This window comes from Bufo gargarizans, chromosome 5 (genome assembly GCF_014858855.1).
Source record: "Bufo gargarizans isolate SCDJY-AF-19 chromosome 5, ASM1485885v1, whole genome shotgun sequence".
Taxonomy (NCBI): domain Eukaryota; kingdom Metazoa; phylum Chordata; class Amphibia; order Anura; family Bufonidae; genus Bufo; species Bufo gargarizans.
In genome coordinates this window covers 443,375,993-443,402,158 of record NC_058084.1, presented here as the reverse complement: position 1 = coordinate 443,402,158, position 26,166 = coordinate 443,375,993, and the positions used below count along the sequence as shown (strand labels likewise).

Sequence of the window (26,166 nt, the reverse complement as noted above, 5' to 3'; positions counted from 1 at the left end):
CCCTGTCCCAGATATTCCCAAGCGTCCTCAAATCCAGCCTCCAGACAAAACCGTGCGAGGGGAGACCCCTGAACCGGGCTGTCACTCCTAACAGTCATAGAGACCCTGTCACATAGAGGATCAATGACACAGTTAAAATCGCCAATAATCAATGTTGGACATTCTGGCCATTTATCCATAAATAATAAAAGAGAATTAAGAATCAAAAGAGAAAATGGCGGAGGGATATAGACAAAGGCCAAAATTAAAGCTCCATAGTTAAAGCTCCACATGTCTGCATTGCCGTGCACTTTGGTAGACACCGACAGGCTCAAAAACTGGCCCACCTTCTGGTGTGAAGGGCTGGTACTGTCTTTTTGGCAAATAAATGACGGATTGGGACTCGGCTCAGCACAAGCCATCTGTTCTCTGAAAGGTTCAGAGTCCACCACTTGGAAAGGGAAGGACTGCAGCACCAGCAACTTGGCCAGGAGCACATTCAGCTTCTGCGTCGTTAAATGAGTGCACGCATACTGTTGGTGGTATAGAAAAAACCTCCCTGGCTGTGACGCTCTGTGCTGCGATTAGACAGCGCTACAGCCAGCGGAGATAGAGACGCCCACAGAGAAAGACTGCTTCTCCTCCCCATTGCTCCGATGCTCAGTATTAGGATACTGAACGTGAAATTTGCGGGGGACCATAACGGGGCTCAGGAGTGCAGTTAAAAAAAAAACAGGTAGGATGACAGCATCAGCGCAGGTACATATATTTATCTCACTTACTATAAACTAATGAAAGGTCCTCTTTAAAACAGATAACAGCACCGCTGAGCAGTAAATATATTTTTTCACAAAAGGCTTTAAATCATATAACTGCAGACGCTGACTGGCAAATATATTTTTGGTTTGCCACTAATACATGGCAAAAATGGCTTTAAAACAGATAACCACACAGCTGACCGGCAAATATATTTTTCTTTTGCCATTATTCATTTTCGCACTTCACCACTCAACAGCTAATAAGCCCTTTTCGTCCCACTAATAAAAGCCGAAAATGCATTAGAACATATAACTGCACTGCACAAGGGCAAATAAGATGCAGAAATGTTTCCTTGTAATAAACCCTGTTACAGGCTGTATCAAACAGCACTTGTACCCTAATAAGAACGGTTTGCTGGATTTACAGAGCTGTATAATGGCAGTTTGGATCCCCAGTCAGTGCTGCAAGGTGTAATAGGATTGTTCCTATTACCCAGGCTGTAACCTCCCCTACTGAACCCTGTTCTGCATAAATGCTGTGGAATGATTCCTCCCTATCCTTTCCCTACACCTTGAATTATCTTTCCCTTTCCCTGCGCTTTTTCTGCACAATTAAATTGTTTTTTCTAACACTGTCCCTAGTGCCTGCAGACGTCAGTACACTGGCAAATGGCAGAATCTAAGATGGTTGCTGCTATTTATAGGGCTGGACATCACAGGGCTGGCTGGCTGCTGATTGGCTGCATGCATGTATGTCAATCTTGGTGATCCCGCCTTCCCAGACTTCCTTTCTCCATGACCTCACACGTGCAGCGGCCATTTTAAGAAAAAATGTGATTCGTTACCACGAAGCGCGAGGAAATTCGGCTTTCGTGCGAATCTAATTTTTCCTTAAATTCGGAATGAATTCCACGTTGTCAGCTTCAATTCGCTCATCTCTAGATATAATGTCTCTTCTATGCAAAAGACCTCTATATGCAGAAATATAGTACGTAAGTGTATACAATGATTAGCTGCCGTTAAGTATGTAGTACCCCAGACCTGGGGGTTCTACCATGGTATCTGCAATTGTTTACTGTTTTATATGCAATGTGAATGTATTGCTTTTGTAATATTCATAATATGTAACCTTTCATGCAATACATTTTGTTGTTCAGCAGATGGATTACAGTTGTCAATGTTTGGCAACAGGAATGGAACTTACCATTCCATTCCTCTCCTTTTGGTAGGAGTGGGCTGGTCTCACTTTCTGCCAAGGGTGGGGCAGAGCAAAAGAGATTCAGTCTACAGTCTGAGAGAAGAGAGTGAGGCATGACGGAGCATGTGATTCATTTCTTGCTCCTCCAGGCCAGGTGGACCACAGAGGAGGCTCATCAAGGAGGATGTAATTGCCCCAGGTGGACCACAGAGGTGACTCATCTAGGAGGATATAATTGCCCCATGGAGACTGCAGGGTCGTAGGCCACAAATGAATTGCAAGCAACAGCATATTAGAGTCAGCAGTGTGATGAAGCAATCAAGCTAGTAAGACTCGGCTGCAAAGTGGTGGAAAACACGTTCTAACACCATCACGAAAATTCAGGACAGGCATAGCTAGAAGCCTGCAGCATTCAGTTGACACCTACAGTGTAAAGCCGTAGGGAAAGGAATGCAGAAAGAGACAGTGTGCCCTAGCAAGTTTCTGAGTGTAATTTTTGCACAATGTGGTGAGATTACCCCTCCCCCTGTCTCTGCCAAGCCAGGCATAAACATACAGTAGTCCACAGAATAATGAACGGTGGATCCCACTTAGCCAACCAAATCCAACTTGATTGAGGCACGGTCAGTAATGTGGAAGAAAATAGCCTATGACTGTTTCGCGTGTATCCAAGCTTTGTCAAGGCCGCCACGTCACAAGATAAATTGCAAAAGCGGTCAACACCTGACTTCCAATACGTCAGCACGGGAAGGGAATCACTCCAATGTAGACACAACTGAAAATCCCAGTGGACGTTTGTCTTCAAAACATCTCTTTCTTTATTTCATAAGTGCAGATAGATATAGAGGACCTGTATCGGCCCGTCCAGCCTTCATCAGCTCCTTTATTTGTATCTGTACTTATGAAATAAAGAAAGAGAAGTATTGAAGACGAACGTCCCCTGGTATTTTCTGTTGTGGCCATGTCTCAAAAGACTTCTGCATATGAAGGAGATGTCTTTGAGATGCAGAGACCTTTACAAACTGTGAAAAACGATTGTAGATTATCTTCCTCCATATTACTGACCGTGCCTTATTAAAGAAGAATTTGGTTGGATTAGTGAGTGCCACGGTTGCCTTACCTGTGGACTATATGGATTTATGATTCTGCTAATATAATCACTGAGCACCATCTACAACAGTGAGCAAATTGACGGGCGATACATGTATACTTATATTCTGATCAATATGAGGAATAGCTGAGCAGGGCCAGCTTTTCTGTGAGTGGATGGTGACATTCATTTTCACTACACTTACTTAGCATAGGCTTTTTCCAGAAGTGGGCACCAGAACTCATGAGATGCATTGGACTTAGCAGCCGTGAGCTGACCATTCTTTGTAGGCAGCATGTCATCCACTACCACTTCCATCCATTGTCCATACTGCCAAAACTGTAATAAAGCCAGAATATTTGGTTAGGCTCAATTGTCTCTTTTTTCTTATCACAGACAGCCTTTTTCATACAGGAGACAATGTGGCAATCATCTCCCGACACCTCGGCAAACAGCTGATTTTGCATTGAGCTGTGGCCATTCTGATAAAAGTCATATTACATGGCGATCATCCACAGAGGCTCTCCATTCTAAGTCACATAGGGGGACTTAAAGGGAACCTGTCATGTGGATATTTGATTATAATCTAACTAATTATATACAATCATTAACTACTAAAAAGTACTTTAGATGTATTCACTTACTGGTGTGACAGATGGTTACCTCATAATATACACACAAAGATGCCACATGCCGCATGCTAATGATCTGATTTGAGTCCAGCGTTTTTTTAATTCAGAGCTATAGCCACTCCCATTCCCACCTGCTGCTGATTAATATGGAAAAAAACTGTCAATCAGCAGTAGGCAGGCGGGGAGAGTCAGGAGCTCATGAATATTCAGGACTCATCATTATGAGCTGGAGCTTTTCAATACAAGATGTTGGCAGATTAACTGGGTCAATTAAAGAAAGTGACCCAGCATTTTGCTAAGAGAATCAGTCACTTATTTATGTTGCCCTTAGTTAGGATACCATAAAACTGGTGACAGGTTCTCTTTAAGCCAGGGACCACTCTATGATGTTCATTTGTCCTATCTGGTCAATGGACAGCAGTTATCTTTGTACAAATACTATACACTGATATATAATAGCATAAGAAACACTAAAACATGTCAGGTCTTTCTTAAATGGGTTGTCCCACAAATAAATATTCTACAGTTTTAAAACCAGTACCTGGATCTGAATACTTTTGTAATTGCATGTAATTAAAAATTTAGCATAGCCACTGAGATATTTAATACAATTCGTCTGTATAGGGCCACCTACAGTTTGTGTTTTTTTCCTATTTCTTTGACCTGCTCACTGAGAAGGCCGCACATGCTCAGTTTCATCCTTCAACTGCCTCCTGAGCTGTGATAGGGAGAGCTGAGACACACCCCTTAGCTGCAGCAGAGAAGACACTCCCCTTGAGCTGTTAGCTTGATCTAAATCTAGCAGAGCAATTAATGGGGAGATATATGGATCCATGTGAGGTGCAGGGCTGGTTCTGGCTTTGTTAGAAAGAGATTGTCACAAACTATATGATTAGAGATGAGTGAATTTGGAAAAAATTGGATTCGCCGGTTCGCCAAATTTTTCTGGGAAAATTTGGCTCGATCCGAACATATTTGCGGTGAATCGCTTTAAAAAAACGACTAGCAAAGAGCCTTTATAGTGGTGCAGAACACTGTGCCTTGCAGTAAGACGCATAGGGAGTCTGCTTTGGTAGTGAAATAACAATGTGAGCCTGTATGACATGCAGATGACAGGCGTCGCTGTTAGAATCACTGCACACTTCACTTATTTGGGCAGTCACGGCGCCAAAACCAACCAAATAACTAAAGTATGAACTCAGCCTTACAGGTTAATGTTAGCGCCAAGAAGAAGCGCACTCCTTTTACACAGCTGATTCCACATATATGTCTACAGAACCTGTTCTATTAAACGCTTATACAAGTAAAGCCCCCCGACTGGAGAAGGTGTCAGAAGTAAGTTTGTGTTGATGCCACTGATTATTTTGCCCTTCCTCTGATCCATCAGAACAATAACCCACAAAAAAACGATCCTGTCTGTTCCACATCCACCTTTACTCGGTCAGCATTTGGTCAGTAATGCCAAAAAAAAACAGGAGTGGATCTAAAACAGAGATGAAACATGAATGGAATATTTGCATGCCTTATGTGTTTTGTACCCACTCCTGCTTTTGGCTACCAAATAACAAGAGCATTCTGATGGGACCATACAGGCCTTCAGCCGCTGGGCTGCAGAGTGGCACAATGACAGAGTCTGGAGGTGGCAGCAGTATGAGGAGACCACAGAGCAGCACAATGATAGAGTCTGGAGGTGGCAGCAGCATCAGGAGGCCGCAGAGTTACACAATGAAAGAGTGTGGATGTGGCAGCAGCATGAGGAGACCACAGAGTGGCACAGTGACAGAGTCTGGAGGTGGTAGCAGCATGAGGAGACCACAGAGCAGCACAATGACAGAGTCTGGAGGTGGCAGCTGCATCAAGAAGCTGCAGAGTGACACAATGACAGAGTCTGGAGGTGGCAGCAGCATAAGAAGACCACAGAGTGGCACAATGACAGAGTATGGAGTTGGCAGCATTAGGAGAAGGCCACCAAGTGGCATAATGACCGAGTCTGGAGTTGGCAGCAGTATGAGGATGCCACCAAGTGGCACAATAACAGAGTCTGGAGGTGGCGACAGCAGCATCAGGAGGATACCACAGAGTGGCAAGGTGACATAGTGTGGATATGGCAGGAGCAGCAGCATCAGGATACCACAGCGTGGCAAGGTGACATAGTGGGAGATGACAGCAGCATCAGCATCAGGAGACCACAGAGTGTCATGGTGACATGGTGTGGAGATGGCATAAGCATCAGGATACCGAAGAGTGGCAAGGTGACATAGTGTGGAGATGGCAGCAGCATCAGGATACCACAGAGTGGCAGGCATTAGAAGGCCACCGAGAGGCACAATGACAGAGTCTGGAGGGAGCGGCAGCAGCATCAGGAGAAGGCCAACGAGTGGCACAATGATTGAGTCTGGAGTTGATAGCAGTATGAGGAGGCCACTGAGTGGCACAATGACAGAGTCTGGAGGTGGCGACAGCAGCAGCATCAGGAGGATACCACAGAGTGGCAAGGTGACATAGTGTGGATATGGCTGGAGCAGCAGCATCAGGATACCACAGCGTGGCAAGGTGACATCGTGTGGAGATGACAGCAGCATCAGCATCAGGAGACCACAGAGTGTCAAGGTGACATAGTGTGGAGATGGCAGCAACATCAGGATACTACAAAGTGGCAAGGTGACATAGTGTGAAGATGGCAGCAGCATCAGGAGAAGGCCAACTAGTGGCACAATGACGGAGTGTGGAGGTGGCAGCATCAGGAGGATACCGCAGAGTGGCGAGGTGACATAGTGTGAAGATGGCAGCAGCATCAGGAGACCACAGAGTGGCAAGGTGACATAGTGTGGATATGGCAGCAGCATCAGCATCAGGAGACCACAGAGTGGCAATGTGACATAGTGTGGATATGGCAGCAGCAGCATCAGGATACCACAGAGTGACAAGGTGACATAGTGTGGATATAGCAGCATCAGCATCAGGAGACCACAAAGTGGCAAGGTTACCTAGTATGGATATGGCAGCAGCATCAGCATCAGGACACCACAGAGTGGCAAGGTGACCTAGTGTGGATATGGCAGCAGCATCAGCATCAGGATACCACAGAGTGGCAAGGTGACCTAGTGTGGATATGGCAGCAGCATCAGGAGGCCACAGAGTGGCAAGATGACATAGTGTGGATATAGCAGCAGTAGCAGCAGGATACCACAGAGTGGCAAGGTGACCTACTGTGGAGATGGCAGCACCAGCATCAGGAGACCTGAAAGTGACCCGGTGACAGAGTGGGGCGTTGGGTTGCAATATCAGTACCCGCTGACGAAGGTGGGTGAAAGAAGGAGCACTTGGCATCAGATGTATGGCATCAGGTGGGTGGCAGCATCAGAGTAGTAGCTGAGGCAGGTAGGCAGAAGAAACCGGTCTCTTTTTTTAAAGTGCTGGTGTGGCACCATGGATGATCTAGTCTGATGCATTAGGCATTGGTGGGCGGAAATCCTGCCTGATCCACTCCTGATTCATCTTGACAAAGGTCAGTCAGTCTCTCCACATTTAGGGTGGACAGGCGAGTTCTCCTTGGGGTTACTATGGCAACCGCCCCACTAAACACCCGCTCTGATGCCACACTACTGGCCAGGCAGGACAGCTTTTCCAGGGCAAACTCTGCTAGTTGCAGCCACAAATCCAGTTTGGCTGCCCAGTAGTCCAGCGGATCTTCAATGTGGGTTGGCAGGGTGCTGTCCAAGTATGCCATCACCTGCTGCTGCTGGTGAGTAGTTTCTTCAGTATACAAGTGAAGAAAGCTACTCATCAGCGACTGTAGACTCAGGCTGCTGCTGATGGAGCTAGCACTGCTCCTGCCACCCCACCCCTCCCCAGCAGCCATGGCAGTGGAACGTGAGCTCAGAGGGCCCCCCCGGTCAGACCTAAGAGAGGATGGACGATGGCGCAGATAGGCAGCAGCCAACTGACTACATAGGATGTCTCTGTAGTAGGTTAGTTTGTCTTCCTTCTCAGTGGGTTTAAAAAAGCCCCCATTTTGGACCGGTAGCAAGGGTCCAACAAGGTGGAAAGCTAGAAGTCATCCCTCTGCCGAATGATAAAATTCTGCTGTCACTACGCAAGCAAGTGAGCATGCAGCGGGCCATTTGTGCAAGTGACCATGAGGGACTCTCTGCCTACATCTCCACTGTATACTGCCACAGTGTGTCCGGGTCCTCTGTCTCGTCTTCCTCATCTCCCTGTAGATCCTCTGGCTGCTCCTGCTCCTTCTCTCCTGTTCCCTGAGTAGAAAAAACACCCATTTCGCTAGACATTGCCTGTGCTCCAATGTCCTCCTCCCCCTCTTCCAGTTCAGCCCCCACAGGGCTCTTCTGGCCGTGAGATCTAGTCGCCACGTCTCCAGTTCCCTGACCAGCCAGATTTACCAGCATCTGTTCCAGGACAAGAAGCAGTGGAATGATATAATTCACACTGAATAAATTTTTTGTTTTCTATAGAAATACGTCACTAAAGATTTTACCACAAATATTACTGCAGCACTGAACGCTAAATAAATTGCTTTTCTACCGAAATACGTCAGTAAAGATTTTACCACAAATTTTACTGCAGCGCTGAACAATGAATACATTGATTGTCTACCGAAATACGTTAGTCAAGATTTCACCCCAAATATTGCTGCAGCACTGAATAAATTGCTTTTCTACCGAAATATGTCAGTAAAAATTTCACCACAAATATTACTGCAGAGCTGAACGTTGTATAAAATTTTGTTTTTCTACCAAATGACGAACTAAAGATTTTACCACATATAACTGCAACAGTGAACGCTGAATATATGTCATGGTTGGGAGTGGGGGAAACTCCCCACCATACAATGAGGATTGGTTGGGCATGCCACTAAGCCAGAAACCGGGATAAGGGAGCTGGTCACCTCCTAAAGCGCCCCTAATCCATGCCTTAACTCCTAACCGTATGAGCGGACCTGAATGGTAGGTTGGCTCATACCCAGGAAACCTAGGATCCTGAGTCACCCTGATAATCCCTCACATAGGAGCAGGGAAGAGACGACCTGTTCTTCCTTGACACAGAAGCACAGAAGTCTCCACCGGCCTAGCAGCAAAAACGGGAAAGCCGAGAAAAGCCAAGTACGTACTGACACACAAAGTAACCAGCACTCCAGCAACTGCTCACCAACTTGACTTGTGGTTCCCCCTTCAGGGAAACAGAGACCCCCTTCCGGAGGTACAACACCCAGGGTAATGCCTTGCATACATGCCAGACATAACGCACCAACTGACCAGACATGTAACAACAACAAGATGAGACACCACACCCTAAACATAAACCCACACCAAACAACCACACAGGTAAGGCTACTTTCACACTTGCGTTCGGAGCGGATCCGTCTGGTATTTGTACAGACGGATCCGCTCCTATAATGCAAACAATGGTATCCGTTCAGACGGAACCGTTTGCATTAAATTTCACTTAAAAAGTCTAAGTACAATTTGTATTCAGACGGATCCGTCCAGACTTTACATTGAAAGTCAAAGGGGGGCGGATCCGTTTGAAAAATGCACCATATTGCGTCACCTTCGAACGGATCCGCCCCCATTGACTTCCATTGTAACTCTGGACAGATCCGTTTGCCTCCGCACGGCCAGGCGGACACCCGAACGCTGCAAGCAGCATTCGGGTGTCCGCCTGCTGAGCGGAGCGGAGGACAGACGGTGCCAGACTGATGCATTCTGAGCGGATCCGCATCCACTCAAAATGCATTAGGGCTGGACGGATCAGTTCAGGGCCGCTTGTGAGAGCCTTCAAACGGAACTCACAAGCGGAGCCCCGAACGCTAATGTGAAAGTAGCCTCAGGTAGGGGAACATGGAGGATGGGAAAACAAACTATGTTCAACAAGGTAGCCCTCAAGCTGAACAGATGGAAAGGTCCAGGATGGCAGCATAACTCCAGCTACAACATAAGCTGAAGTCAACACTGACCTCAAGCTCCAAACACCAGTACTATAAGGCTGGGTTCAGACCTGAGCGTTTTACAGCGCGTTCCTACGCGCTGTAAAACGCACAACAGGCAAGAACCAATGATTCCCTATGGGAATGGTTCTCACCTGGGCGTTTTACAGCGCTTACGATCGCGCTTTAAAACGTCCGATGCCCAAGAAGTACATGAGCTTCTTTGGGGCGTCTTGTCGCGTGTTCCCGTACATAGACTTCAGGGAACGCGCGACAATGGGCGTTCGCTTGTCTCTGTATGCGCGATTGTAAACGCCGGTACAATCGCGCATACAGAGCGCTCCATCGCGAACGCTCAGGTCTGAACCCAGCGTAAGAGCCAAGAGGCCACACCCAGCTCCACCTTGCACACACCTTAACTCCATACACACCAGAACTGGGAAGGGAACCAGACTTAAAGGGAAAGTGTCAAAACATGCTATAAACTACACGTTGCCACCAGCAACAAGCATGCATGGCAAAAGTGTCACGGTCCACTACCACCATGACACAGCCGTAGCAATATATTTAGTTTTCCTACCAAAATACGTTACTAACAATTTCACCACAAATATTACTGCAGCGCTAAACGCTGAATAAATTGATTTTCTACCAAAATACATCAGTAAAGATTTCACCACAAATATTACCGCATCACTGAACGCTGAATAAATTTTGTTTTTCTGCCAAAATACGTAACTAAAGATTTTACCACATATAACTGCAACAGTGAACACTGAATACATTTTGTTTTTCTACAAAAATACGTCACTAAAGATTTCACCACAAATATTACTGCAGCGCTGAATAAATTGCTTTTCTACCGAAATACGTCAGTAAAGATTTCACCACAAATATTACTCCAGCACTGAACACAGAATACATTTTGTTTTACTACCGAAATATGTCACTAAAGATTTTACCACATATCACTGCAACAGTGAACACTGAATATATTTAGTTTTACAACCGAAATACGTCACTAAAGATTTTACCACAAATATTACTGCAGCGCTGAAGGCTGAATACATTTTGTTTTTCTACCGAAATACAGCACTAAACGCTTTTAACACATATAACTGCAGAAGTGAACTGCGTATATATATTTTTCTTTTTGCACTGAAATAGGCCAATAAATGCTTTCAACACATAACTGCAAAAGTGAACGTATATATTTCTCTTTCTGTACTGAAAAATGCCAGTAAACGCTTTCAGTGCAAATAACTGCAAAAGTCAACTGCGTATATATTTCTCTTTTTGTACTAAAATAGCCCAATAAATGCTATCACCACATATACCTGCAGAAGTGAAATGCGTATTTATTTCTCTTTTTGTACTGAAATAGGCCAGTAAACACTTTTAGTGCAAATAACAGAAAAAGTGAACTGCGTATATATTTGTAACACCCAAAAGTGGCATTACCACTCCTACACCCTGCTTCTGTCTGTATCTGCAATAACCATGGCATTCTTATTCCTGTATTCCAGGTCCTCCATGTAGTGTGCATTTCTTCTTATGCATTTGTATTGTTCATGCAATAACCTGGTTCCCCAGCGTGTGGCAGCAGACTTGGCAGTGCTACTCTACAGAGGGTGGAACCTGGCTTTCCAGCAATCTTATACTCTCCTCCAAGGAGCAAGTACAATCTTGGTAGAACCAGTTAGGTCCTGTACTCCATGCTATAGGAAGCAATGTGGACGCTCGTCCCTGGTGAGACTAAGCTCTCCCTCAAACCAAGCCAGGACAAGACGTTCCTAGGATCATAGTGGGAGAGAGACTTAGAACAACAGCAACAAGCAGAACGGAAAGCATTCCCATTTAATATTGCTGACGTAGCAGGGCTGAGAAAGTTACAGCATAGCAGGGCTGAGAGAGTACACTACAGATTCAGCAGAGAGAAGTTTGTTTTGCAGAAGTTGTTTGCCTGCCAAAGTCCTGCTAAAACCTGTTGGGAACCAAGACAAGTTCTGTGGATTGTTTGGATTATCGTTTATGCAAAGTAAAGCAACTGTTGAACTTCTATACAACCAAGTCTGGACTCAACTTTATTTCTACACTATCCAAGTTAACTACCCCTTTTGAATTGCTTTGGATGACCACGTCTGGGATCCAACCATATCCAGGTAAGGAGCACCGTGACACGTGCAACACAACACCTTCAGTGATATTGTGGACACTTCTACACCACCCTGGCAATCCTACACCTGGGTACCAACACTACCATCTACAAAGGGGGCTCTATGTCCTCGTTGCTTAACTGCAACTGGCGTCACGTTTACTTGCTCTATAAGAGGGACATATTTTGTAGAATGCTCCTAAGGGGAAAGGGATCCCCCAGACGCTGAACCCAGCCGTTGCATCATTCGGCGTCATGAACAGGATTCTGATAATGCTAAATTGTGTGCCATATAAATATAAAGCCTACAGGATTTACAAAAAAAACCTGTTAAAAGTGACTTTATTGAGTTTATCTGTGTGCTCCGGCACCCGAGGGGTTAATCAGCCATCTTAACCTTGATGACTCCGCTTCTTGTCCAGTCCAGAAGCAGGAAAGACAAGAAAAGCCTCCTCCGCAGCGGGAAAGTCCAGCCCTGCCTACAGGGAGCGACTTCACAGTAAAGAGAAGTAAAGTGGCAACTCCGCCCCCAAAGCACCCTCCTTTGTCTTCAGCTCACGCCAGCACCAGGGAAGACAAAGGAAATCAACGGCACCCTTACAGGAAGTGAAGTGGATACCCAAAAGCCATGTCTGACAGTGAAGAAGGCAACCAGTTGGACTGCAGCGATCCACTTGCGGCAGCCGCATGCATCATGCCTCTTACTATGCCATATTACTTTGGAGCACCCTAGCTCCCACGTTACGCAGGAGAATCCCATTCACTCAGGGAATTCCGCGATAAAATGCTGGCTACGTTTAAGTTATATCCAGTATCTCAGGACCAGAAAGTGGAAAACCTGATTGGTCAGTTACAGGGAGCTGCGCTCCGAGAGGTCAAATCATGGCCCCAGCTAGAGTGAAAAACAGCTGAGCAGATCCTAGACCAACTCAGTATCACCTTTGACACTAGGACCGCCTCTGAACTGAATATGCATTTCTTTGGGAAATGACAGCAGTGCACAGAGTCGCTAAGAGACTTTGCCCTATCCCTGCAAAAAGCTTTGCAGACAGTTATCCAGCTAGAGCCCCATGAAGCTGAGGGACAAGATCAGATCCTCAGGGAGCAGTTTATTGAAGGTGTCCTTGACAAACCTCTCAAACACCAGCTAAAGATGCTGTCGGTCCAGCACCTGGATATCCCATTCCTAGATTTTAAGGAGCTTGCTATTGACATCCTGGGAGAAAATCCCCACTCTGAACCTCCTGAAGATAGGAAGGCCTGGTCCGTCCTGCGATCCGCTGCCCACGGCCAGATAGCGGAGTGTGGGGCCCAGACACCTGTCCCAGATGCTGTGGCAGCCCTGACTACCCTCCTAGCTGAGAATATGGAGAGAATGAGGAAGCAGCTAGAGCGACTGGTACAGCAGTCCCGGGCTGTAGAAGGGACCCGCTACACCCAGAAACTGTCCTCCACCCAGTCCGCGAGAGGATCGACGTCGACCAATCGGTGGGTTGTCAACCCCCCGGCATCAACACACCAGAAAACCGAAATGCCGGTATTGTCAGAAGTATGGACACACTGAAGATAATTGCTGGCAGTTAAACGAATATCCCCTGAGGCCAAGGACCACCCCTCAGGAGGAAGAATACTAGGCCCCGAAGATCCCCAGCCTTCATGCCTAGATATGTGGGGGGCCGCCCTGTCATTGAAGTTAGCATCAACGGAGTAATGTTTTCTGCTTTGGTCGACACCGGATCTTAAGTAACTACCATCCGCCGATCAGCATTTGAAATATGCCGGAAAGGAGCTCAATTGACACAGCCCCCAAAATCCTGGATCCACATCAGAGCTACTAACGGCCAAACGGTACCCATCCTAGGTTATTGGGAACCCACCTTACGGGTCGAAGATACCGAACTTCTACACCAGGGAGTAGTCGTAATCCACGTTCCAGATGATGATAAAGAACCTGTTGTCCTTGGGATGAATGTAATCAGGAACTGTTACACTGAAGTGCAAGAAGCCTTGAAGAAAACCCTACTAACGGCACCCAGTGCGACTCAACTTGTCATCAGCCAGACCCTCCAAGTGCTAATCGCTCAACAAAAATTCAGTAACTGACAGGGAGAAATCTGCTGCGTTCACATCAATGATGCTCAACCTATTAAACTTCAATCTGGTGCAGAGACCCTGATATGGTGCCGAGCCTGCATCGGGGTCCGAGGTCAGGATTACCAGGCCCTCATGGAGCCCCTACAATTACAGGATCACCCTATTTCTCAGTTGCCAGGAGCCTGGTCACTGTGTCGTGTGGAAGAGTACCCATCCGCTTGGTCAATCTAAGTGATGAAATGTGGAACTAAAGAAATATTATCCAGTGGTGAGTCTATGTCATGTCCATCTACAAGACGTCCTGGATTCCCCTACTGCTGCTGCACAGCAATCACTTCAAATAGCGAATTCAGCCAAAGATCCGTTTAAACAACCTTGGTGGGCCTAATTACACATTGGAGATGCCACCACCTCTGCTGAACAACTTAAAGGTGTGTTGGACTTAGCCAAGGAGCACCACCAAGTCTTCAGTAAGCACCCCTTGGACTATGGTCAGACGAGCTTAATAAAACACACTATTCCCACTGGCACTCACCCTACAATCAAAGAAAGATATAGGCCAGTGCCTCTTGCCCTATACCAGCAGGTGAAGTAGATATTTCAGGACATGAAAACAGCCAATGTCATCCAGGAGAGTCAGAGCCCCTGGGCTGCCCCTTTGGTCGTGGTAAAGAAGAAGGACGGAACCATCCGTTTCTGCATGGAGTTTCTCAAAATTAACATTACGCACAAGGACGCGTACCCCCTGCCACAAATTGAAGAATCTCTAGCAGCCCTGGGATCTGCTGCTTATTTCTCAACCCTGGATCTAACCAGTGGCTATTGGCAAGTCCCCATGGGGCCTGAAGATAAGGAGAAAACAGCCTTCACTACCCCAATGGGTCTGTTCGAGTTCAACCACATGCTGTTTGGGCTGTGCAACGCCCCTGGAACATTCCAGAGACTCATGGAAAGGTGCCTTGGACACAAAAACTTTGAATCCGTATTGCTGTACTTGGATGATGTGATCGTCTACTCCAAGACGTATGAAGACCATTTACAGTATTTAGCAAATGTATTCCAGACTCTGGCTCAACATGGATTGAAAGTCAAACCTTCATAATGTCACTTGTTGAAACCCCAAGTGAAATATCTGAGACATGTTGTGAGTGTGGAAGGTCTGAAACTGGACCCTAATAAAATAGCGGCCGTACAAAGCTGGCTTGCTCCTAAGACCATCAAAGAGGTCAAGAGCTTTCTGGGATTTGCAAGTTACTATCTGAGATTTACCCCCCCACTTTGCTCAAGTTGTGGAGCCTATCCAAGAGCTTTTGAAGGGTCATCCCCTCATACCAGTAAAAAGGAATGAAGAGCAAGAGACCGCTTTCTGACTACTAAAAGAAAATCTCACTGAACCACCAGTCCTGGGCTACCCTGACTATAGCCTTCTATTCAGTTTCTAAACGGACGCCAGTAAGAAAGGGTTAGGAGCCATATTATCTCAGACTCAAGCCAGAACTGAAAGAGTCATCGCCTACGCTAACAGATCTTTACGAGAACCGGAGCAGAATGACCACAATTATAGCTCCTTCAAACTGAAATTTCTGGCCTGTAATTGAGAAGTTAAAGGATTATCTAGCGGCCACACCTTTCACCGTCTATACCCATAATAATCCTCTGGCTCATTTGAACACTGCGCGTCTGGGAGCTCTAGAGCAAAGATGGGCCTCTAGACTGGCAAACTTCGACTTTACCATTAAGTACCGGACAGGTGAAGCTAATGACAACACTGACGCCTTATCCAGGCTATCTGCCCAGAATGAACTCATTTCCAAAGACGATCAGTGGGAAGATGTGGAAATGCCTATGTTCTACTCCCGATTTGCACAGCAGGAAGCTCTACACACTGAGCACCAGGTCTCCAAAGCTTCTAAGGCTCCAAGGACCAGTGGTCGCTCATTTTGCTTTGTGGAGTAGGGACAGGCTGTTGACACCAAACGCTTGCTAATAGGGCCACAAAAGTCCTTTTAAGGACTGGAATAGGTGTGCTATCGATAGGTGTGATATACTGAGGTGTGTGATATACTTATAATATACTTTCTAACATAGAAAGTATATTATAGTGCATTTGTATTGTGCAGCAGTTGTGACCGGTTCTGCTGCGATACCGCAGCTGTATAAAGGGACAAACACTATTGGAATAACTAATTGCAACTGGGGTGATATACCTGTTGCCCCCCCAAAAAAAAATATTGAGGGGTGTGATATACCTATAATATACTTTCTAACATAGAAAGTATATTATAGTGCATTTGTATTGTGCAGCAGTTGTGTGTGTTTCTGCTGCGATACTGCAGGTATATACAGGGACAAGTGTTATTGGAACAACTATTTGTAATGGGTGTGATATACCTGTTGCCCCCCCAAAAACTGATTGAGGGGTGCGATATAACTGCTTTCACAAAATACTGATTGAGGGGTGCGATAAACCTGCTCCCACCAATTACTGATTGAGGCGTGCAATATACCTGCTTCCACCAAATATTGATTAAGGGGTTCTATATACCTGTTTCCACAAATTACAGATTGAGGGGTGTGATATACCTGCTTCCAAAAAATACTGATTAAGGGGTTTGATTTACCTGCTTCAACAAAATACAGATTGAGGGGTGCGATATACCCGCTTCCACAAAATACTGATTAAGAGGTTTGATATATCTGCTTCCACAAAATACTGATTGACGGGTGCGATATACCTGCTTCTACAAAATACTGATTAAGAGGTGTGATATACCTGCTTCCACAAAATACTAATTGGGGGGTGCGATATACCTGCTTCCACAAAATACTGATTGAGGGGTGCAATATACCTGCTTCCACCAAATATTGATTGAGACCTAAGATACACCGGCTTCCACAAAATATTGATTGAGGGGTGCGATATACCTACTTCCACAAATTATTGATTAAGGTGTTCTATATACCTGTTTCCACAAAATACTGATTGAGGGGTGCGATATACCTGCTTCCACCAAATATTGATTAAGGAGTTCTATATACCTGTTTTCACAAAATACTGATTGAGGGGTGCGATATACCTGCTTCTACAAAATACTGATTATGGGGTTCTATATACATACTTCCACAAAATACTGATTGACGTGTGCGATATACCTGCTTCCACCAAATATTGATTGAGGCCTGCGATACACCGGCTTCCACAAAATACTGATTGAGGGGTGTGATATACCTGCTTCCACCAAATATTGATTCAGGGGTTCTATATACCTGTTTCCACAAATTACAGATTGAGGGGTGCGATATACCTGCTTCCAAAAAATACTGATTAAGGGGTTTGATTTACCTGCTTCAACAAAATACAGATTGAGGGGTGCGATATACCCGCTTCCACAAAATACTGATTAAGAGGTTTGATATATCTGCTTCCACAAAATACTGATTGAGGGGTGCGATATACCTGCTTCTACAAAATACTGATTAAGAGGTGCGATATACCTGCTTCCACAAAATACTAATTGAGGGGTGCGATATACCTGCTTCCACAAAATACTGATTGAGGGGTGCAATATACCTGCTTCCACCAAATATTGATTGAGACCTAAGATACACCGGCTTCCACAAAATACTGATTGAGGGGTGCGATATACCTACTTCCACAAATTATTGATTAGGTGTTCTATATACCTGTTTCCACAAAATACTGATTGAGGGGTGCGATATACCTGCTTCCACCAAATATTGATTAAGGAGTTCTATATACCTGTTTTCACAAAATACTGATTGAGGGGTGCGATATACCTGCTTCTACAAAATACTGATTAAGGGGTTCTATATACATACTTCCACAAAATACTGATTGACGTGTGCGATATACCTGCTTCCACCAAATATTGATTGAGGTCTGCGATACACCGGCTTCCACAAAATACTGATTGAGGGGTGTGATATACCTGCTTCCACCAAATATTGATTCAGGGGTTCTATATACCTGTTTCCACAAAATACTGATTGAGGGGTGCGATATACCTGCTTTCACAAAATACTGAATATGGGGTTTGATATGGGGCGTGGCCTACCGCCACATGTAGTAAGTCGCACTGCTCGGAGCTCCCGCCTGTATCCTGGTTTTAAAAAGCTGTACAGCGATCCTGTGCCACTTCAATTTCTCCCACTGGGGACCGGGTGTGAACGAGGACACAGTGTGTGAGTGGCAGGCGTGAGAACATGCCGAAAAAGTTAAATAAGCCAGCGTGGCAAGAAAAGCCAGAGCCGGAGCAATATGGCGCCGAACGGAAGGAGGAGGCAGCGCAGCATGATGCGGTGAGCAGACAGGCAGCGGCACGGCTGAGCAAATATGCTAGAGTGGTGGCAGCAGAGGGGAACTGGGCTAGCGTGAAAGAAGCTGAGATGCCTGAAACCTTGGATCAGGAGGAGGGTTCCTCTGATGAGGAAGAGCAAGTACTGCCTGGTCAGCCATCCTCAGTTGCTAAAAGTCCTGTTAAAGAGACAGAGACCCCTCAAAATGTGCCAGTGTCAGAACCTACTCTGAAAGATATTATGATGGCTGTTTCTAGCTGCAATGCCACCCTCAAGGCTCTTACTGTTCAAGTTGGTAGCCTCCACTCAGATGTTTCTATAATTAAACATGATTTACACAAAATATCAGCGCGCACTTCTGAATTGGAGAAGAGGGTATCCACAATAGAGGATGAGATTCGGCCCCTTCAGGCAGACAGCAGGGCGGTGAACAAGGATATTGCTGCGTTGTATGCCAAAACCGACGATTTAGAAAATAATATCCGAATTGTGGGAGTGCCTGAAAAAACGGACGCTACAGAATTTATTGAAAAATGGCTTCACTAACTTTTCCATGATAAAGGACTGTCGCCATTATATGCCGTGGAAAGGGCGCACAGGGTGCCTATGAGACCACTACCACCGGGCAGACCTCCAAGACCTATACTTGCAAAGATTCTACACTTCAGAGATAGGGTGAATCCCGAGAATGTCCAGAGATTGTGCGGACATGACCCTGAATGGCGTTAAAGTATCTATCTTTCCGGATTACTCAAATGAAGTCCAACGATGAAGTCCTGGATATTAAAAGGAGACTTAGAGGATTGCAAGTACAATATGCTATGCTGTTCCCTGACAGATTGCTAGTGGTGGTGCTGGGCTCTACGAGATTCTTTAAAGACCCAGAGGAGGCTGCGCATTGGTTGGATATTCATTAGCGGCAATTGAGAGACTGCGTCAAGGACACTTGAAGCGGAAAGAGCTGAAAATGGACACTTGAGTTTACCCATACCTATGTGTTCTAGTTATTGGTTCCTGTTGGGACTTATTTTTTCATGCTTACATGATATCCTTGGTGGCGGGAGAAGGTGCAGAATGGGTATTTGCCAACTATTTGAGTTGAAGCGGTTGTACCCAAGAGGGATTGTGTGTACCGTATTGTTTCTATGCATGCTTTTTATTTTTATTTTTCCAATGGTGGGCATGTTACTAAGTAGAAGACCCAAATTTGGATTCGTAAATCCAAGTGTTATGTGTGCACTTATATGCATTGTTCATTTGGGGGGAGGGGGGGGGGGACTTTGGGGTATGCTTACTGTTTAAAGATGTGCCTGGTTATGCTGGGATTTTGGAATCCCCAAGTGGGTATGGTGTAAAGTGCTGTTTTGTTTTAACATTTCACCATGTTGCGTGGGGTTAATATAATTAGCTAGAATGTGAGGGGCATGGCAGATGCGCATAAACGACACTGTATTTTCCACTATTTGCAAAGATTTCAACCAGCTATACTTATATTATAAGAGACGCATTTAAAAGGGGTTGTCCCACTTCATTAAATAGGTTTATCCTAATTTATTGTCCCCCAGTGAACATTTCTTCCTATATATGTCTGTTAAAAAAAACTTTCAATCATCCTAAAACAGCTTCTATTAGAATCCCTTGTTTACTTAGATCTCCCATGGATACGGCCTCTTTTCGCCGGCCGCATCTTTTTGCCGCGCCTGCGCACCACAGTCTAAGAAATTCATCGGCTGGCCTCTCCACTACATGAACGCGCACGACCGCGTATGCGCAATATATCCACCGCGTCTTGGATAAAGCTGCGCATGCGCGGGCGTCCAAACAGTTCGGGCGAGTCAGCGGAGTGAGCGGACGGACGTCGGAGGAACGGGATACTGTAAGTATAATATCTGCTGTCCCACTAATCGACCAACGATAATTGAATATTCTGCAATAAAGGGGGTTCATAGGAAATTCAATGGGGGCATTTTTATGTACAACTGGGGGGCAACTATATTCTATCTATGGACATTGGGGGCAACTATATTATATGTATGCAAACTGGGGGCAACTATATTATATCTATGGACACTGGTGGCAACTATATGAATTTTATGCACAATGGGGGCAACTATATTATATGTTTGGACATTGGGGGCAACTATATTATATGTATGCACACTGGGAGGTAATTATATTATATGTATGCACACTGGGGGCAACTATATGAATTTTATGCACAATGGGGGCAACTATAATATATCTATGGACACTGGGGGCAACTATATTATATGAATGCACAATGGGGGCAACTATATTATATGTATGGACACTCGGGCAACTATATTATATGTATGGACACTGGGGGCAACTATATGAATTTTATGCAGACTGGGGGCAACTATATTATATGTATGGACACTGGGGGCAACTATATGAATTTTATGCAGACTGGGGGCAACTATATTATATCTATGGACACTGGGGGCAACTATATTATATCTATGGACACTGGGGGCAACTATATTATATCTATGGAGATTGGGGGCAACTATATTATATGTATGGACACTGGGGGGCAACTATATTATATGTATGGACACTGGGGGCAACTATATGAATTTTATGCAGACTGGGGGCAACTATATTATATGTATGGACACTGGGGGCAACTATATTATATGTATGGACACTGGGGGCAACTATATGAATTTTATGCAGACTGGGGGGCAACTATATTATATCTATGGACACTGGGGGCAACTATATTATATCTATGGACACTGGGGGCAACTATATTATATCTATGGACACTGGGGGCAACTATATTATATGAATGGACACTGGGGGCAACTATATTATATGTATGGACACTGGGGGCAACTATATTATATGTATGGACACTGGGGGCAACTATATTATATGTATGGACACTGGGGGCAACTATATTATATGTATGGACACTGGGGGCAACTATATGAATTTTATCGAAACTGGGGGCAAGTTTATGAATTGTATGGAAAACCATAAAATGTAGCAGAGCTAATCGTGTTGCAAGCATCCACAGGGATAGCAGGGGAGTGGATTAGCAAGGTATGACAGAGAAAAGTGGAAATCTAGATGACATGGGGGGAGGGGAATACACTGATATATAGAAAAGTTGGATATGAATGTTATTACTCAATTTAGTACAGCTATAATGGTAAGAATACAGCATCTGTGCTGTTCAGTGGTTGTTTTAGGGGAGTAAAAAACAAAAATCCTATTTATACAAGGTGTCATGCATTTGTGCAGTAGTAAATTACAGTTTTTGATGCACAGATATAGTGTTGAATATATTTGGAAAGTTTTATGTGTGGATAGATGCAACTCTCTAAGATCATTTAGCATTGCTTGCTGAGTGATAGCAATCCACACCAGGAGAGATAAGCTTCACAGACACTGCCGGGAGCCAGTGAGCCTGATGAGTCATAGTCTTCACATGAACGAGCACACAGGACTCAGCTCTCAGTGTGATGTCATAAGGAGGTGTGGCCGGCCTTCACTCTAGCTGCCTAAGCCCGCCCAGCCTTATCTGCAGAAAAGCAGGAAGTTACCAGCAGAGTGACTGCAGGTGAGGCTGATTTAGCAAAGTGGGAAAACCCCTTTAACTGGTGAGACTATACAGTGGATGAATAAGCCATGGGTGGGACATGCTGTGCATGCTGTCATGTCCTCTCACTCTAGGGGCGTGAGTGTGCTAATTCATAGAAGTATTCGCTATGAGGCTATTAAGGAATTAGTGGATGATGAGGGAAGATTTGTATGCCTTCTTTGTAAAATTGATTCGGTTCAGGTAGTGTTGGTAGCGGTATATATCCCTCCCCCGTTTGCTTCACCCTTGATGAGACGGATTATGGACTTTATGGCGGATTTCCCTGGGGTGCCCTGGTTGCTTTTGGGAGACTTTAACTGTACACCTGACGATCACTTAGATAGATGTAGGATAGAGGGAAGGGGCAGTTCACCAGGCAGTACGGTGCTGAAAAATATTATGAGGGAGACAGGGTTTTTAAATGCTTGGAGACTGCGCCACCCTACTTCGCGTGAGTACTCCTGTAGATCGGCCACACATCACTCACTATCGCGAATAGATCTAGCACTGGTTAATGATGCAATGTTGCCTTTGCTCCATACTGTTGAGTACCACCCTCGGTCATTGTCGGATCATTCGCCTATGCAGGTGTGTGTAAACCTTGCAATGATTCAGCAAAGACTGACTCTACGGAAATGCAATCCTTACTGGCTGCAGATCTTGGGAGATCTGTCGGGTATGGCGGAAGATATAAAGGCTTTTTTCATCATTAATAGAGGGACGGCTTCTCCGCACGGAGTATGGGACGCCATGAAGGCATACCTTAGAGGGCTACTGATTAAAGATATCAGTCGTCATAAAACGAAATCGCGAGAAGCCGATGTTAAGGCTCACCTATTGGTTTCAGAAGCAGAGCAGGCGTTTAGGTTAGCCCCCACATTAGAAAATAGTAGGACCCTTGATGCTGCACAGGAGCAACTGAGGTGTCACCTAATGCAGGCGGCTGAACATAAGAGAAGCTTTTATCAAATGAGGACATGGGAGGAAGGAGAAAGGGTGGGACATTTACTTTCTGTCGTCTCTAAAGCTCAACGTGGGACAACGTGTATTCAGGAGTTGGTAGATAGTCAGGGGACGTCTAGGCAGGACACACAGGGCATTTTAGAAGTTCTTAAGGATTTCTACGCCTCTCTGTACTCGTCTATGACTTTCAGCACAGTGGAGGAAATGATTGATTTCCTGAAGGAAGCTGAGCTGCCTAAGTTGTTGGACGAAGATAGGGAAAAACTAGATGAACCAATTATGATAGAGGAGCTGGAGGAAGCTCTTGGAGACATGGCAAGTGATAAGGCTCCAGGGGTGGATGGACTCCCAGTGGAAGTCTATAGGGTATTTCAAGGGATATTGCTACCTGAATTGCTTAAGGTGTTTGAATTCTCCCTGGATGCTGGGTCGTTGCCGCCTTCTATGCAAGAAGCACTAATTGTAGTCATACCGAAGCCTGGGAAGAATCCCAAGTATCCGGATTCCTATAGGCCAATATCACTGTTGACAGCGGATGTAAAACTGCTAGCGAAGGTGTTGGCGACACGGCTGTCTCGGTTGATTCTTACCATAATACATCCGGATCAAACAGGCTTTATGCCCAGCAAATCTACTGCCATTAATATCCGGAGATTATACACCAGTTTACAGATTCCAGGGGAAGACAGTGGTGATAGAGCTGTGCTGATGCTTGACGCTGCTAAGGCATTTGATAGTATAGAGTGGAAATATCTTTGGACGGTGCTGAATTGTATGGGCTTTGGTACTCAATTTATTAGTTGGGTCCAAGCGCTCTATTCCAATCCACGAGCACGGATTAGAGCAAATGGAGGAATATCTGACTACATTCACTTGCAAAGAGGTACTAGACAGGGTTGCCCACTGTCACCTCTATTATTTGCCCTGGCGATAGAACCCTTAGCGGCGTCGATCCGAAGGTCACAGCAAATCAAGGGATTCCAATATGGCTCTATACAAAATAAAGTCGCTTTATATGCGGATGACATCTTGTTATTTCTGAGGGATACTAGTTCCTCTCTGAACGCCGTTATGTCCCTTATTGATAAGGTTGGAGGGTTTTCTGGTCTTACAATTAACTGGCAGAAGTCAGCGCTGATGCCTATAGATAGTCAAGACTTATTGAGCGTGCTGAGTGCTGATCTGGTACCACGGGTGACAAAAATTAAATATCTTGGAATATATGTTACCCCTAGAATTTTGGATTTTGAGGAACTTAACCTGAATCTGCTTTTAGCTAGGTTTAGGCTCAAGGTCAGGACATGGTGCCGATTATTTCTTTCTGTAGTGGGTAGAGCAAATCTACTGAAAATGGTGTTGATGCCACAATTACTGTATATATTACACAATGCCCTGGCTTGGATTCCTTTGGACAGGTTCCGGAGGATCAACACAATTTTTAGGGAACTGATATGGAAGGGTGGTAAGGCACGGATTAAGCTGAAGACGCTGCAATACCCTAAGACAGAGGGGGGACTGGCGGTGCCCAACTCATGGCTTTATTACCTTGCTGCACAGAGCCAACACTATCAGGGATAGATGGAGGGCAACCTTCAGGAGACTACGTGCAAATATTACAACATTGGCTAGGTAAGAGAGACTTTATGTGTATCCTGGTGTCACGGCCACGGTTATGGCCGTGACTCCTTGGGAGCCGCATACAGTTGCCCGTTTTTTTTTTTTTTTTTTTTACCTAGCACCGCTCAGGCTGCTCTGCTGCTAACTACACAACTAGTTGCCCGTGGCAACCACAAGTGAGGCCCTCATCTGTGGTTGAACATCCATACTAAACCGCAGGTAACCGCATGCGGTCAAGGAGTCACGGTCATGGGCATGGCCGTGACACCTGGAAGGAGCTGGGGTTACTTTAAGGAAAGAGAAAATGTCATTGATAGATCTCATGACGAAAACGTTGATAGATCTCATGACTTGCAGCGTTCGGGTGTCCGCCTGGCCGCGCGGAGGCGTGCGGATCCGTGCGGATCCGCCCAGACTTACAATGTAAGTCAATGGGGACGGATCCGTTTGAAGATGCCACAATATGGCTCAATCTTCAGGCGGATCCGTCCCCCATTGACTTTACATTGAAAGTCTGGACGGATCCGTACGAGGCTATTTTCACACTTAGCTGTTATATGCTAAAAATAATGCAGACGGATCCGTTCTGAACGGAGCCTCCGTCTGCATTATTATGATCGGATCCGTTCAGAACGGATCCGATCGAACGCTAGTGTGAAAGTAGCCTAATATGGAAAATAATATATATGTATGTAATAGGAATATTTCTATGTCTTTATGTTACCATGTAATTTTACGCGGCAATGTAACTGTAAGATCTTGGAAAAAGACAATGGCATGTGATTATTGTTTCAAAACTTTACATTATTTGTTACAATAAAAAAGATTTGATTTAAAAAAAAAGGGGTTTGATATACCAGCTTCCACAAAATACAGATTTAGGGGTGCGATATACATGCTTCCACAAAATACTGATTAAGAGGTGCGATATACCTGCTTCCACAAAATACTGATTAAGGGGTGCGATATACCTGCTTCAACAAAATACTGATTAAGGGGTTCTATATACCTGCTTCCACAAAATACTGATTGAGGGGTGCGATTTACCTGCTTCCACCAAATATTGATTAAGGGGTCCTATGAACCTGTTTCCACAAAATACTGATTGAGGGGTGCGATATACCTGCTTTCACAAAATACTGATTAAGGGGTTTGATATACCTGCTTCCACAAAATACTGATTTAGGGGTGCAATATACCTGCTTCTACAAAATACTAATTAAGGTGTTTGATATACCAGCTTCCACAAAATACTGATTAAGGGGTGCGATATACCTGCTTCTATCAAGTATTAATTCAGGTGTTCTATATGCCTGTTTCCACAAAATACTGATTGATGGGTGCGATATACCTGCTTCTACAAAATACTGATAAAGGGGTTCTATATACCTGCTTCCACAAAATACTGATTAAGGGGTCCTATGAACCTGTTTCCACAAAATACTGATTGAGTGGTGCAATATACCTGCTTTCACAAAATACTGATTAAGGGGTTTGATATACCTGCTTCCACAAAATACAGATTTAGGGGTGCAATATGCCTGCTTCCCCAATATACTGATTAAGGGGTTTGATATACCTGCTTCCACAAAATACTGATTAAGGGGTGCGATATACCTGCTTCTACCAAATATTGATTCAGGTGTTCTATATACCTGTTTCCTTAAAATACTGATTGAGGGGTGCGATATATCTGCTTCTACAAAATACTGATTAAGGGGTTCTATATACCTGCTGTATCTGCACCCTCCTCACTCTCTGCTGTGTGCACCCCCAAAGACACCACCACCACCACCATAGCCA

The 26,166-nt window shown here is 45.0% G+C and overlaps 1 protein-coding gene across 1 annotated transcript in view; it reads right to left on the bottom strand.

The window, feature by feature from the left end:
- The window catches only part of LOC122939504 (calpain-2 catalytic subunit-like), a 100,734-nt gene that overhangs the window by 28,929 nt on the left and 45,639 nt on the right, over positions 1-26,166 (bottom strand). Inside the window, exon 4 of the mRNA XM_044295571.1 lies at positions 3,231-3,364. Within this exon, the coding sequence (XP_044151506.1) occupies positions 3,231-3,343 (113 nt within the window). The 5' untranslated portion in view covers positions 3,344-3,364. The remainder of the gene's footprint in view (positions 1-3,230; positions 3,365-26,166) is intronic.